The sequence below is a fragment of the Theropithecus gelada genome, chromosome 15 (genome assembly GCF_003255815.1).
Source record: "Theropithecus gelada isolate Dixy chromosome 15, Tgel_1.0, whole genome shotgun sequence".
NCBI classification, from domain to species: Eukaryota; Metazoa; Chordata; class Mammalia; order Primates; family Cercopithecidae; genus Theropithecus; species Theropithecus gelada.
In genome coordinates this window covers 62,287,176-62,302,058 of record NC_037683.1, presented here as the reverse complement: position 1 = coordinate 62,302,058, position 14,883 = coordinate 62,287,176, and the positions used below count along the sequence as shown (strand labels likewise).

At 39.7% G+C, this 14,883-nt stretch overlaps 2 protein-coding genes and 1 pseudogene across 3 annotated transcripts in view; 1 reads left to right on the top strand and 2 right to left on the bottom strand.

Annotated features, from left to right (window-relative positions):
* DENND4C (DENN domain containing 4C) overlaps positions 1 to 3,557 on the top strand; it is a 150,240-nt gene extending 146,683 nt beyond the window's left edge. For both annotated transcript variants that reach the window (XM_025360032.1, XM_025360033.1), the window contains 2 exons: positions 1,189 to 1,253; positions 1,470 to 3,557. In XM_025360032.1, the coding sequence (XP_025215817.1) occupies positions 1,189 to 1,253; positions 1,470 to 1,606 (202 nt within the window). In that variant the 3' untranslated portion in view covers positions 1,607 to 3,557. The remainder of the gene's footprint in view (positions 1 to 1,188; positions 1,254 to 1,469) is intronic.
* Positions 3,558 to 5,201: 1,644 nt separating this feature from the next.
* LOC112608240 (40S ribosomal protein S6) lies at positions 5,202 to 10,025 on the bottom strand. Its single transcript, XM_025360037.1, has 6 exons — positions 9,949 to 10,025; positions 9,268 to 9,399; positions 8,472 to 8,682; positions 7,833 to 7,979; positions 5,968 to 6,125; positions 5,202 to 5,860 (listed from the first exon to the last, which is right to left on the bottom strand). The coding sequence occupies exons 1-6, from the start codon at positions 9,952 to 9,954 to the stop codon at positions 5,765 to 5,767; spliced, it is 750 nt and encodes a 249-aa protein (XP_025215822.1). The 5' UTR covers positions 9,955 to 10,025; the 3' UTR covers positions 5,202 to 5,764.
* Positions 10,026 to 13,141: 3,116 nt separating this feature from the next.
* LOC112608243 lies at positions 13,142 to 13,774 on the bottom strand (annotated as a pseudogene).
* Positions 13,775 to 14,883: the final 1,109 nt, after the last annotated feature.

Here is a 14,883-nt window from a genome sequence, read left to right as displayed (position 1 = left end):
TATTTATTAACATTGATAAACTTATGTACCACTTATTCAGGGCCTGTGATACCCACACATCTTTTCTTTTGTTGGACATAAGAGAATATGGGAATAGGAGTAGAAACAATTTAGGAAAGGGAAACATGCAGTGAACTACAAAGGATATGGAGTTATTGTGCTCCTGTCACTATTGTCTGCTAATATGCTCAGATTAGTACTCATCCCCTCCTCAGCATAAGTGAATTCTGCAGTAGAGGCTTCAGAAAAGTGTGTGTAATTGCGTATATCAAACATTACTAATGTTTCCACGGTCCCCTTCAAGTTTTTTAGGTCATGGCATCTTTGAAGATAATCTCAGAAGTGACAGGGCAAGAACTGATAATGAAAATGGATGGATCCATTTTTACTCTCAATAGTTGAGGTAGAGATGACCTTCACAGTCTGTAATAAGAGTAGCTTGCTGCAAGCATCTGTAGTTTAAGGACAGGGACGTAATATTAGAAATTCATATTATGGCTTCTGAAGCTTCTAAAGAAAGCGATGTGAAGTGTCACTAGAATCAGCATTACCTCCTACTTTTTTTTTCTTTGTACATCAGTGCATTTCTTAAGTTTTCCTCTCATCTTTAACAACTGAGTCATAAAGCTCACTTTTAGTGTTTCATTTGTGACATTTTAATGCTCACAAGCCAAATAAAGGTGAACTGTCCTTTGCTATTGGGTGAAATAGTAAAGAGACCACACGACCTTTTACATTGTGTCAAGGGTTTTAAACCCCTAACTTACTTAGAAATTAATCTGTTACTTTGTCAAGTGACAAAAGACGAGAAGACTCTGCTTTTGTAAATTTTAATTAGAAATTAGAGTTAAAACAGTTAATGTATTGTTGAAATAAAGTTAAGCCATTTTTAATTGTTACTAATGTGAAGCTTTATGCCCATTAACTATGTTTTAACTTTACTTTGGAATAGAAACTTGCAGGAAGTTACAAAAATAGTACAGAATTCAGTGTAGCCTTCATGCAGCTTCTTCCAAATGTGACACCTCATATAACTAACTGTAACGTAATATTAAAACTAGGACATTGACATAGGTGTATTACTGTTAACTAGATGACAAAACTTAATGTCTTCACCATTAAAAAAAAAATGCATCTGTATTTTAATGCTATTTGCCCATTAACTTTTAAAACATATTTGTTTTATAGGAGTTTATACAGAGAAATCCTCTTCTTATCATTAGTGTCTCTAGGAAGAGAGAATATTGATATTGGTAAGTTGGTTAATAAAAGATTACGAAAGGAAATTTTATATTTTATTTTCAAAAGTAATTTTTAAAAATGTAGCTGGTATGTATAAAAGATTTAAAATATTTCTACTTCTAAATATGTAGTTCAAAAACATATAATTTGACTCAATACCAATTTGAAATGAACGGCTGTTGTCTTTCTTAACAAATTACAACTTCATTTTTGAAAATTTCTTTCAGAGGCGTTTGACAATGAATATGGAATTGCATACAATAGTCTGTCTTCAGAGATTCTTGAAAAGTTGCAGAAAATTGATGCTCCACCAAGTGCCAGTGTTGAGTGGTGCAGGAAGTGTTTTGGAGCGCCTCTCATTTAAATAGAGATTCACTAGAATTTTGACACACAAGGCTTGGAGATTAGATTTAATCTGGAAACATTCAAGGGTTTTTTTTCCCAAATCGTAAGAACTGGTGAATATGGAATTGAAGTAATTCTTGAGGACAGTATTTAATGAATTATGATTCATACTGCATCATGTCGAAATATGAAATGCCATTTAAATGTCCCAGGGCTTATTAACATTGAAGATTTTCAACTCCTGAACTGCTTTTCTGCCTCTGTGGAAAACTACTATGGGATTCCTCAGTATTTGTAGTAGTTTGATAGAAATAATGAGGAACCATATTCATTCTAGGCATTGTTTATATTTGAAGTTACTGAGTTTGAGGAATGGCAAATTAAATTTGCCTAACCTCCAAAATGAAATATCTCAATTACAAAAGCAACATGGCCGGGCACGGTGGCTCATGCCTATAATCCCAGCACTTTGGGAGGCTGAGCAAGGTGGGTGGATCACTTGAGGCCGGGAGTTCAAGACCAGCCTGGCCAAAACGGTGAGACCCTGTCTCTACTAAAAATACAAAAATTAGGCGCGCCACTGTAGTCCCAGCTACTGAGGCTGAGGCAGGAGAATCACTTGAACCCAGGAGGCAGAGGCTACAGTGAATGGAGATTACGCCACTGCAACTCTAGCTTGGGTGACAGAGTGAGACTGTCTCCAAAAAAAAAAAAAAAAAAAGCAACATATTTGTGTAAGTGTGTATATGTGTAGGGCTGTGCAGGTATGTGTATATACAGCCATATTCTAAGTGTATATTTATTAAAATAGATTGCATGTTGCAATACAATTTTCTGAAATTTTCTGATTATTAAATGAATGACTACTACTGAACTTGTATGTAGTCATTAATCTTAAAATTACCTGAAAATCTGATGACAGCTGCCTTCCCTGACTTTAATGCATTAGGTTGGGGCAAAATTGTAGTTTTTGCCACTATTAATGGCAACTATTATTTTTGCACCAACATAATACACTTTTCATATTATGTATTATCTTGCTTAATGGATTTTATCTTGATTATCCAGTGACTTCCATCCTCTTCCCATATCTTAATTTGCAATAGTTTTAAAATTGGAACAAATGAATCAATCATCAGTTAAAATGAAATTAAATCAGCTGCCTAATAATTTATGAAATTCATTGGAACATGCTTAAAATGCTAAAGTGTATGTCATTAAACGTAAAATCTTTGTTCAGGCACATACCTTGTTGGTATCGATCACTTTTTAAAACCTGTGGGATAAACTTGCACTGCACACAGAAGTTTTATTCTTGTATAATATTTAGATTTGTATGCTTGTGAGTAAAAATGTGCATTTGTAAATACTGTTTTTTTTTTAGGTTGAATCAATTAAGTCTTAAAACTGTAAATTTATTAAGCTTGTTGTCAGTAGGTTTAAGAAAATCATGATCTCACATGCCTCACTTTGACATTTATCATGCCTTTATTAAAAATATCCCTTAGGAACAGTAAGTTTGCCTTAACTCTCTGCATGGTTTAAAAAGCCAGTGGTTTTGTGAGTGTTTACAGTAATTATGCAGATGGCTAAATGAGTTGACACAGTAAAATTACTTCCATATGGTACAGTAACAGCCTAACTCCCTTCTACCTGATGTAACCATTTACAAATTGTAGTTATTGTACCAGTCTTTCAACATTTCAGGGTTAATCTGACCTATGCAGAATTCTAGTGTGAATTTATTGTGAAAATGCTAAATTAAACAACTTGTCAGAAATTATGTACAATTTTCATTACCTTTAATGGATCTTTTGCACTGTCTCAGAGTATATATTTTTGCAACTCAAGACTTGGTACTAGTTTTAATACTTAATACTTACTGACCCAACAGAAGTTTTGAATTACCTTGCATATAAAAATTGAGCTTGAATAAAATGAAAAATTCTTAAGTTCGTTGTGTTTTGTTACATTAAGCCTCCTGAAATCTGTAATCTTTAGAATTCCAATATTTTTGCTTTTTCAATTTCTACACTGGAGTCTTCGTAACTTGAACTAAATTTTCACTTACTGAAGCACTTCCCATTAAAAAAATTCTGTAAAGATCTCTTTACATGTTTAAGAATATATGGCTATATCAAATTACAAACTTTCTAATAACTTTAGCAATCATACCTTGAAAACTTTAGCCTGCTGCTGCCACTTAGATATTGGGACTGACTTCTTGTTGTAAATTCTTAAAGGCTTTTTCCAATACCCACCGCAGATAGGGTACCACTAAAAATTTACAAGAAAAAAACATTACTATGGAAAGATTTATAAGTACCCAGAATGACTTGTAGCACTGTATGCTACTTTAATCCTGACAACTTCTAAAAGCAATCTTTAAAATTAGTCCAGATTACTTAGCAGTACCTTACATTGGTTTGGGGTTTGATAGCAATTGTTTTTTCTTCCAACGAATGAATTGTATAGGTTGATCACAACCTGCATAGTAATGACATGTCAGAATGACTTGCATCTGTCTCTGGAGAACTGGGTATGGTGGCTCATGCCTGTAGTAATCCCAACACTTTGGCATGCCAAGGCAGGCAGATCACTTGAGCCCAGGAGTTCAGGAGTAGTCTGGGCAACATAGCAAAACTACAAAAAGCACAAAAACAAGCCAGGTACGACAGTGCACACCTGTAGTCCCCAAGAGGTCAAGGCTGCAGTGAGCCATACCATTGCTCTTCAGCCTGGGCATAGGAGTGAAACCCTGTCTCAAAGGAAAAAAAAAAAGTCTTAAGGAGAAACAGACTGTCCTCATTTTGTGGCTGCACTCGATTTTCAGAAAGCAGGGCGGTTCTCATGTTTTGTGCATCACAGTCAACCAAGAACTGGTTAATACAAAACTTTGGACCGTATACCGGACTCACCTTGTGGCTCTTAAGTTCCTCTCTGTGGTTGTTTCAGTCCTTTTAGCTTCAGGTAAAATGCTAAATTTCTCTTTGCTTTTTTTTTTCTGAGTGAGTCTTGCTCTGTCACCCAGACTGGAGTACAACAGCGTGATCTTGGCTCACCGAAACCTCAACCTCCCTGGTTCAAGTTATTCTCCTGCCTTAGCCTCCCAAGTAGCTGGAATTACAGACGCCGGTGCCTAATTTTCTTGTATTTTAGTCGAGATGGGGTTTCATCATGTTGGCCAGGCTGGTCTTTAACTCCTGACCTCAGGTGATCCACCTGCCTTGGCCTCCCCACCTGGCGATCCCCTTTGCCTTTTAAGTTCTGCATACTACTAATCACCAGCTAAGATTCATGTTATGTAGCTTTTTAACACCATGTAGCAGGCATCCAGGGACTGGCATTACTGGCCTCACACCTGGGAGCTTTTTAGTAATGTGAAAATGTGGGTCCCCACTCCTCTATCACTATCTGCGCCTTAACCAGACCCCTAGGTGATTAACATGTACATTTAACATTTAGTACTCTGCTTTATAAAGCTATTACAGTAGTTCCAACAAAGAGCTTGCATTGCTTCAACCTTAAAGCCTAATGTGCCTTCTTGTCAAGATCCTGATATTGTCAGGATAGTTAGAATAGAAACTATTAGAAAAAAATACATGCTTTGTGCATTTTTCACTGATCCAAGAATGTTTTTAGTCATTTCCTTTTCAGTGTGTGAAACAGCCTAACAATTCACTGGAGTTGAAAAACTCTGTTAAAGCAAATTTGAAATGGTTTTAAAAACTTCATTTTAAGATGGTATCCACTAAAACTATGCCTTAGAAGTTACCTTTTCTTCAAAGAAGACATGTTCATCTTCACATGGTCAATTTTCATGTATTAAATTGTGTATAGTGTTTTAAAGAGCTATATTCCTCAAAATAAACTATATGAAAAAGATTAATAGTCCTCATCATTTCCCCTAAGTTCAATGCCATTCTGAAGAAGCAGATGTCTTATGCTCAGAATCCCTTCCTGTGCTACCCATCCCCCAAAAAGAACCCCTTTACATTGACCTTGTCTTCCACTACCACACAATAGGTCTGATCTTATCCACCATTGGATTACCATATACATATCCCCATTTTCTATGACCAACTTTCCCTCTCTTCATTTATGTAGTTTTCTGTCAAGCAATGAAAAGTCAACAGAGATCCGAGTCTGATCTTATTTATTTGTTACTCAAAAAATCTTATTTCTGACTGGATTCAGACTTAGAAGTAGAAGCTCGCAGAGAGGAAAGTCTGCGTCTCTTTGCAATTTGTTCCTGGCGCTTCTCCTTAGCCTCCTAAACAAAACAAAAAACAGCATATAGTTAAGGCCTTTCTGGGGTAAAGATGCAAATCCAAAGCCAGGTCGAACTCCTCCCACCCCCTCAAATCATCTTACACTAACCTTCATTCTTTTGGCCAAAAGTTTAGCATATTCTGCAGCCTCTTCCTTGTTTTTCTTAGTACGCTGCTTCTTCAGAGCAATACGCCGCCGTTTGTGCTGCAGGACACGTGGAGTAACAAGACGCTGAATCTTGGGTGCTTTGGTCCTAGGTTTCTTACCTAAAAATTCAAAGGACTCAATCATTTCAACTGTTTTGTTAGAATCCACATCTACTTTAAAAACATCAGAAATGAACGTAAGCTTCATCAACAGCATCTATGAAAACCTGTATTGAGGCCTTTAAAATCAAATCAGAAGTATTTTAAAATACTTTTTGCCCCTCCACAGAAATCTAGAAGATGGGTTAAATATTATAAAAATATAAGGGAAACCAAGTGCTGAAAAATAACCGAGCTAACCTTTACTACCTTCCAGTTTTACTAAAATACAGTGGCATTATGCTAAAATATAACTCTGCATAGTCAATTTGTCTGTGAAAACCACTTAACATATTATTTACATAATCATCCTGCCATACTTTTAAGTGTAAGTTTGATGTAAGCTTGCATCTCTATTTCCCTTGACAATTCCTGCCAATTCAGGGGTAACATAACAATTAACATCAGATTATGTGACATGTTGTTAAAGTATCTTCATTAATCTGATCTGTACTCCAAAACTGCTCAGACTGTAGATTTGCATTGGAGCACAGGCCGTTTCATGAACACTCGTGGGAGTTTAATTGCCTTAGGCTAAATGCTCAGATGTTCAGGTTCTGCTAATATTTCAGACTCCTACTATAAACACAGGAACCATCTAAAAATACCCATCAACCACACCACGCTTTTATTATTCTGATTATTTCCAGGGCTGTGATTATCGGCAACTGCCACCTATTTGTCAATTGCTTTTCTTTTTTTTTTTTTTTTTTGCAATGTCAGCTTCATTAGGGTAGGAATTTGTCTATACTGTATTCTCAGCACCTTGAACAGTACCTGGTGCTCAAATAATTGTAATTACTGACTTAACAGACATGTACTATATATGCCATGTAGAGGTGTTAAGTCACAGCAGTCCTGAAAAAACAAAATCCATGTCAGAAACCCAACCTTGACTGACATGCTGTTTATTCTATTTAACATGAACATTCCCAAATTTCACTACAGAAATACTGTCATTTGAGGTCCTCACTGGTATGTTGTCTAATATATTGACACAAGTTCTTAAAAGGTAAAGCTCCAAAATCCCTAACTCCCGCTTCCTAGTATTCTAAGGTCTCTAACTTCTAATTCTTACAACTCTTAACAATTGTTATCCATATCCTACAGATGAAACAAAAGTTTAAAGCAACTTCTTTAGTAAGCCAAAAAATAATTTAGGGTTGGGTGTGGTGGCCTGTAATCCCAGCACTTTGGGAGGCCAAGATGGGAGGATCACTTGAGCTCAAGGGTTCTAGACCAGCCTGGGCAACATAGTGTGACCTCATCTCTTAAAAAATATTAACAGTAATAATTTAGAACATCTGATGTAAAATTACGAAGTGTGTGGTGGTGAGATAATAGTTCCAGAATTCTCAAGCATGTGACTCCTAAACCAGATAGCAATGACCTTAAAGTCAGGTTAGTTTTGGATAAATGTATACATCAAAGATTCACAGGCAGATTTTCAAGGAAATTACTGCACTCTACAAGGCACTGGATATAATAAGCAAGGATTAATACCAACTGGGTATGCTGGCCACCTCCAAATATTTTTTGTAAATATTCAGACTTCAGGTGAAGAATGCTAAGGCTCCAAAGGCACATTTTTATCTTCTGATATGCACACAAAATGATATTGACAAATCACCAAAATTAAGCAAGCCCTAATTGCATAATCCCTCCTACCTTCTTTGTTTAAGGGCTTTCTTACAACATACTGGCGGACGTCATCTTCTTTAGAGAGATTGAAAAGTTTGCGGATTCTGCTAGCTCTTTTGGGGCCCAGGCGGCGAGGCACTGTAGTATCAGTCAGTCCAGGAATATCCTTCTCTCCTTAGATGACACAATTGAAAAGATTTTAATTCAACAACTTCCTTAAGAATCCTAAATCAGAGGCCGGGCGCGGTGGCTCAAGCCTGTAATCCCAGCACTTTGGGAGGCCGAGGCGGGTGGATCACGAGGTCAGGAGATCGAGACCATCCTGGCTAACATGGTGAAACCCAGTCTCTACTAAAAATACAAAAAACTAGCCGGGCGTGGTGGCGGGCGCCTGTAGTCCCAGCTACTGGGAGGCTGAGGCAGGAGAATGGCGTGAACCTGGGAGGCGGAGCTTGCAGTGAGCCGAGATTGCGCCACTGCACTCCAGCCTGGGTGACACAGCGCGAGACTCCGTCTCAAAAAAAAAAAAAAAGAATCCTAAATCAGAATATTTAATGTTGAATTGATGGTAAAGAAACAAATCCATTGGATACTGCAAATGAATAAGCATTTGGACAACTGGCTTTATATCAATTTCAATGAAAATCGAACACAAGTAACCCTCACCTTTTTTTACAATAACCAAGTTGAGAACGCTCAGATTGGCATCCACAATGCAACCACGAACTGATTTTCTCTTTCTTTCTCCCGTTCTCCTTGGTCTGTAACAGGAATGCCCCTTACTCAGTAGCAGGCGGACACGGCCATGGGTCAAGACACCCTGCTTCATGGGGAAACCTTGTTTGTCGTTCCCACCACTGATTCGGACCACATAACCCTGCAAGAGCATACAATGAATGACACATTTACTATTTCTATTCCAAAATTACACAATACAGGATTGTGACCTCCGTGAACCACACCTACATGAGAAAGTATAATTCATCATGAAAACCAATTTAAACATAAAACTTAAGCACGTTTTCTCTGATCAATAAATTTTGTCTACATTCCCAACTTATCAAGTTCAATTATCAGATGTCTTTCATTCAAGTCGCATTTCTAACCGATGTTTTATTAGAAATAACAGCACTAGGAAGATAAAATATCAAAGAGCAACAAACAAATCAGATACAATGCGTTTTCGCACTTTGGGGATTATGAGGACAGCTATGTGACATGTGCCGAATGCATGATGCATGGCAAGAATTACGTTGATGTAAACTTTACGTATATTTTACGGCTTACTCTATGTCTCCCCTCCAAGGTAACAGCTCAACTTCATAAAGTGGCATTCGGAAGCAACTTACCAAAGGTCAGAAGCCAGAACCCGCAGTCTGAACCCCATTCCAAATACCAATTAGCAATGGCGTTTACCGTCTCTGACTTCAATAGCTGCAACAATTTGATTGTTAACTTTTACCTTCCATTCTTCACCCAGAGCGTCAGCAGCAACTTCTGTGGCCATACGCTTCTCATAGAAAGTACGAAGTTTGCGTTCATCGTCCACTTCAATGAGTTTCTGGCAGCCAGTGGCTGGGAAGGAGATGTTCAGCTAAGGATTAAAAGGGAGGGAAATAGTTTACGAAACTACCTACACAGGTAATTGTAGAGCCATCCACAAAGTTAATTCCACTGCAAAAAGCCTTTCATGTTGCCTCCACACAAACAGGAAATATGAGATGCCGACCGTACTCACTAAAAGCACGTGAAAGCACAGTAGCAGTCAAGAAGCGCCGCACTCAGGAGGACGTATTCCCCTCAAGCCCCGCAGAATGACTCTGGGGGCTAGGGCGCTCCGCAGCCGTTCACCCTCCCGAAGCAAGAAAGCCGGGTTCAAGAGCCGCACCACAGGCCTGCCGCAAACTGGGCAACACGCCGGGACGCCACCGTGGCGCTCCCAGCCCGCCGCGGCTCCAGCCGCAATCGCCTGCCATCCGCTCGGCCAAAAAGCTCCATGCCCCAGAAAAGCGAGCCTTCTCCTACTTGAGACCCTTCTCCACCTAAAGCCAGGATCTTGCAGTGCTGGAAATGAGGCAATGCCGCGTTCTGGGACTCGATTCACGTTCCCCAAACCAGTCTAACACTCGCCACCACCACCTACCTTCATCTTGAAGCAGCTGAACGCCTCCGAGGCGCCACGGAAAAGAGGACCAACTTCCGCTTAGCGCAAGTCTCATAGGCGCTTTCAGTTCTCGCGAGATGAGCAGAAGTACGGGACAGCGGAAGTAAGCACGGGTGGGCGGCACTTCCGGGGTCGAGTTGAATCAGGGTCTGGGAGGTGAAGTTGGTTGCCAGTGGGTGTGAGGTTGTGCCAGCAGTGGTGGTCTGGTAAGGCGAGCCCGCGTGTAATTCTGAGGGTTAGCCCCTTCCCTGTCTTGTCTTTTCCACGCTCCCTGGGTTTTGGAGCTGGGTGGCTCACGCCTGTAATCCCAACACTTTGGGAGGCTGAGGCGGGCGGATTAATTTAGGTCAGGAGTTCGAGACCAGCCTGGCCAACATGGCGAAACTCCGTCTCTAATAAAAATATATAAATTAGCCGCGCGTGGTGGGGGGCGGGCGACTGTAGTTCCAGCTACTAGGGAGGCTGAGGCACGACAATCGCTTGAGCCCGAGAGGCGGAGGTTGCAGTGAGCCCATATCGCACCACTGCACTGCAGCCTAGGCGACAGAGGGAGACTCCGCCTCAAAATAAAAAAAGTTCGAGTTCCAAACCAAGTAAACAAGAATAATGTTTACTTTCTAAGATTATCACATACCATCTTCCCACTTTAGTGTCACAAAGGTTTGAGTTTAGGACTGTTTCACGTTCGAAGTTGAACGATTCTACTGAATCCGCTTTGATCATCTCACATTAATTCGTGGAATCTTGGTGAAATGATGCTTTTTAAAATCTGAGTACTGTTTGTAATTTTTTTGTTAAGGTGAAATTGACATAACCAGTCATTTTTAAAGTGAACAATTCAGTGGCATTTAGTACATTCACAATGCTGTACAACCAGCATCTCTATCCATACAGTTCCGAAACATTTTCATCATCCTAAAAGAAAACGCTGTGCCCCGTTAAGCGGTTGCTCCCCCTTCCCCATTTCCACCAGGCCCTGGCACCCACCAATCTGTATCCTGTCTCAGTGGATGTACCTATTTCACAAAAATGGAATCATACAATATTGACCGTTTGTGTCTGTCTTACTAATCTTTTGAGTCGTAGCATGTATCAGTATGTCATCCCTTTTATGGCTCAATATGCTAGTGTAGGTATAGACTGCAATTTGTTTATCCATTCATCCATTAATAGACATATAGGTTATTTCTACCTTGTAACTATTGTAAATAGTTCTTCTATGTATGAGTACTTGTTTTCAGTTATTTTAGGTATATACCTAAGAGTGAAATTGCTGGGTCATACAGTAATTTTATTCTCAACTCAGGGAGAAACGGAAACTATTTCACAGCAGCTGAACCATTTTACATTCCCACCAGCAATGTATGAGGACCGCAGTTTATCAAAATCATGGCCAACACTTTTTTTTTTTTTTTAATTTTTAAAAAATGTATTGTAGAGACAGGGTCAAAGCGAGATCCTGTTGGTCTGGAACTCTTGGCCTGCAGCATCCTCCTGCCTCAGCCTCTGGAGTAGCTGCGACTCATAGTGGTTTCGATTTGCATTTCCCTAATGACTAATGATGTTGAGCATGTTTTAATGTGTTTGTTGGCCGTTTGTATATCTTCTTTAGAGAAATGTCTGTATAAGCTCTTAACTCTCCCTGTTTTTTTCGCCCTAATTATTTTTATTGAAGTAGTGGGAGTAAATTAATGTGAGGCAAAGACAAAGTCTAGAACTATGGGCTAGGTTTTTTTGTTTGTTTTTCCCTTTAAAAATATTTTAGGGTGGCCAAACTCAGTGGCTCACACTGGTAATCCAAATGCTTTAGGACGCTGAGATGGGAGGATCTCCTGAGGCCAGGAGTTTGAGATCAGCCCGGGCAAACATAATGACACCCTGTCTTCAAACCCTGACACCATTTTGAAGTGTACACTTCAGTAATGTTAAATATATTAACATTGTTATAAAATAGATCTCCAGAACTTTTTCATCTTGCAAAACGGGAACTTCATACTCATTAGGTAACTCCTTTCCCCCTACCCACAGCTTTTGGTAACCATTCTACTTTCTGTCTCTATGATTTTGACTAAGTATCTCATATAAATGGAATCAAACGGTAGTTGTCTTTTTGTGACTGGCTTATGTCATTTAACATAATGGTCTCAAGGTTCATCCGTGTTATAGCATGTGACAGGATTTCCTTCGCTTTTAAGGCTGAATAATACTCTGTTGCATGTAGATACTACATTTTGTTTAACCGTTCATCTGTCATTGGACATTTTGGTTGTTTCCACCTCTTGGCTACTGTAAATAATGCTGATATGAACATAGGTGTGCAAATATATCTTAGAGACAGACCCTGTTTTCAATTATTTGGGATATCCAGAAGTGGGACTGCTAGATCATGTAGTAGTTCTATTTTTAATTTTTTGAGGAACCTCTATACTCTTTTACATGTGACTGTACCAATTTACAATCCCACCAACAGTACACAAGGGTTCTTTGCCTTTTTTTTTTTTTTTTTTTTGAGACGGAGTCTTGCTGTGTTGCCCAGGCTGGAGTGCAGTGGCACAATGTCGGCTCACTGCAACCTCTGCTTCCCAGGTTCAAGCGATTCTCCCACTTCAGCCTCCTGAGTAGCTGCTGGGATTACAGGTGTGTGCCACCATGCACGGCTAAATTTTGTATTTTTAGTAGAGATGGGGTTTCACCATGTTGGCCAGGATGGTCTCAAACTTCTGACCTCAAATGATCCTCCTGCCTTGGCCTCCCAAGATGCTGGGATTACAGGTATCAGCCACTACACCAGGTCCACACACTTTTTTTCTTTTTTTTCTGAGACTGAGTTTCGCTCTTGTTGCCCAGGCTGGAGTGCAGTGGTGCTATCTCAGCTCACCTTAACCTCTGCCTCCCAGGTTCAAGCAATTATTTTCTGCCTCAGCCTCCAAGTAGCTGGGATTACAGGCATGCACCAACACGCCTGGCTAATTTTTGTATTTTTAGTAAAGATGGGGTTTTTCCATGTTGGTCAGGCTGGTTTCGAACTCCCAACCTCAGGTAATCCACCCGTCTCGTCCTCCTGAAGTGCTGGGATTACAAGTGTGAGCCACTGTGCCTGGCTCACACTTTTAATATAACAGAATATTTAATTACATCAGTTTCCCATCAACCTTCCAAAGTCATTTAATAATTATATTGGCCATTTCCACTGATTGGCAGGAGTCTCTCCCATCGTTTCCATTGCATCATTTTTCTGGCGAGACTTAGTTCATTTTCAGCCTGCAGAATCACCTCTTCTATTTGACCACCTTGAAGTTGGTCTTCTGATTTTTTAAAATTTTTATTTAATTATTTATTTTTGAGACAGAGTCTCACTCTGTTGCCCAGGCTGAAGTGCAGTAGCATGATCTCGGCTCACTGCAACCTGCACCTCCTGGGTTTAAGTGATTCTCCTGCCTCAGTCTCCCGAGTAGCTGGGACTACACGCCTGCACCACCATGCCCGGCTAAGTTTTCTATTTTTAGTAGAGACAGGGTTTTCGCATGTTGGTCAGGCTGGTCTGCCTGCTTCAGCCTCCCAATGTGCTGGGATTACAGTAGTGAGCCACTGCGCCCGGCTGTTCTGACTTTTTAACATCTGGTTCCGCTTTAACCATAGCCAACTTCTCATTTGTAATCTGTTCTGTATACTTTCTGTATGCTGCATTTTTAGGGATTTGCTCAAGAACATAAAAAATCTTCCTGTACAATTTTCTTAGCCTCTCTTGTGGACTCTCGCATACAGCCAATCCCACAAGGCCAGTGGTCTTCAGCACACCCATCATGACTCTGGCTAATAGAGATAAGGTCTCCATATGTTGCCCAGGCTGGTGTTAAACTCCTGGCCTCAAGTGATCTTCCTGCCTCAAACTCCCAAAGCATTTGTCCATTTTAAAATCAGGTTGTTTGTCTCATTGTTAATGAGTTGTAGGAGTTTTTTTAAATATATATTCAGGACACTAAACTCTTACTAGATAGGTGATATGCAAATATTTTCTCCTATTCTGTAGCCTTTTCAGTTTCTTAATAATGTTAAAGTTTTTAATTTTGAAGCCCAATTTATATAATCTAAAAATTGTTGTAGATCATGCTTTTGGTTTCATTTAAAAATACATTGCAGCTGGGTGCAGTGGCTCACGCCTGTAATCCCAGCACTTTGGAAGGCTGAGGCGGGTGGATCACGAGGTCAGGAGATCGAGACCATCCTGGCTAACACGGTGAAACCCCGCCTCTACTAAAAATACAAAAAATTAGCTGGATGTGGTGGCGGGTGCCTGTAGTCCCAGCTACTCGGGAGGCTGAGGCAGGAGAATGGCGTGAACCCGGGAGGCACAGCTTGCAGTGAGTTGAGATCGCGCCACTGCACTCTAGCCTGGGTGACAGAGCGAAACTCTGTCTCAAAAAAATAAATAAATAAAAATAAAAATACATTGCCAAATCCAGTGTCATAAAGTTTACCCCTATGTTTTAAAATCTAATCTTAAAGACTTACCCTATTTTATGGTCTTAGTTCTTATATTTAAGTTATTGATCCATTTTGAGTTTATTTTTAAATAATGGTATGAGGTTGGGACTCCAGCTTAATTATTTTGCAGATAGATATCCAGTTGTTCCAGCACTATTTGTTGAAGAGACTGTTCTTCCCTCATCGAATGGTCTTGACACTCTTGTTGAAAATTAATTGCCATAGATTTATAGGTTTATTTCTGGACTCTCACTTCTGTTTCCTTGGTCCATGTGCCAGTGCTGTAGCTTTGTAGCAGGCATCACAATAAGAAAGTAGGAGTACTCCAACTTTGTTTTTTTTCAAGATGGATTTAGTTCTTAAGGATCCCTTTCAATTCCACATGAATTTTAGGATCAGCTTGTTAATTTATGCAAAACATGCCTTTGG

Excerpts from the sequence above, each read along its gene's own strand:
- LOC112608240 (XM_025360037.1), bottom strand. Across the intron at positions 8,683-9,267 it reads CTCTGGGTGAAGAATGGAAG|GGTTATGTGGTCCGAATCAG; the intron begins GTAAAAGTTAAC and ends ATGCTCTTGCAG. Across the intron at positions 7,980-8,471 it reads CTTGGTTATTGTAAAAAAAG|GAGAGAAGGATATTCCTGGA; the intron begins GTGAGGGTTACT and ends GTGTCATCTAAG.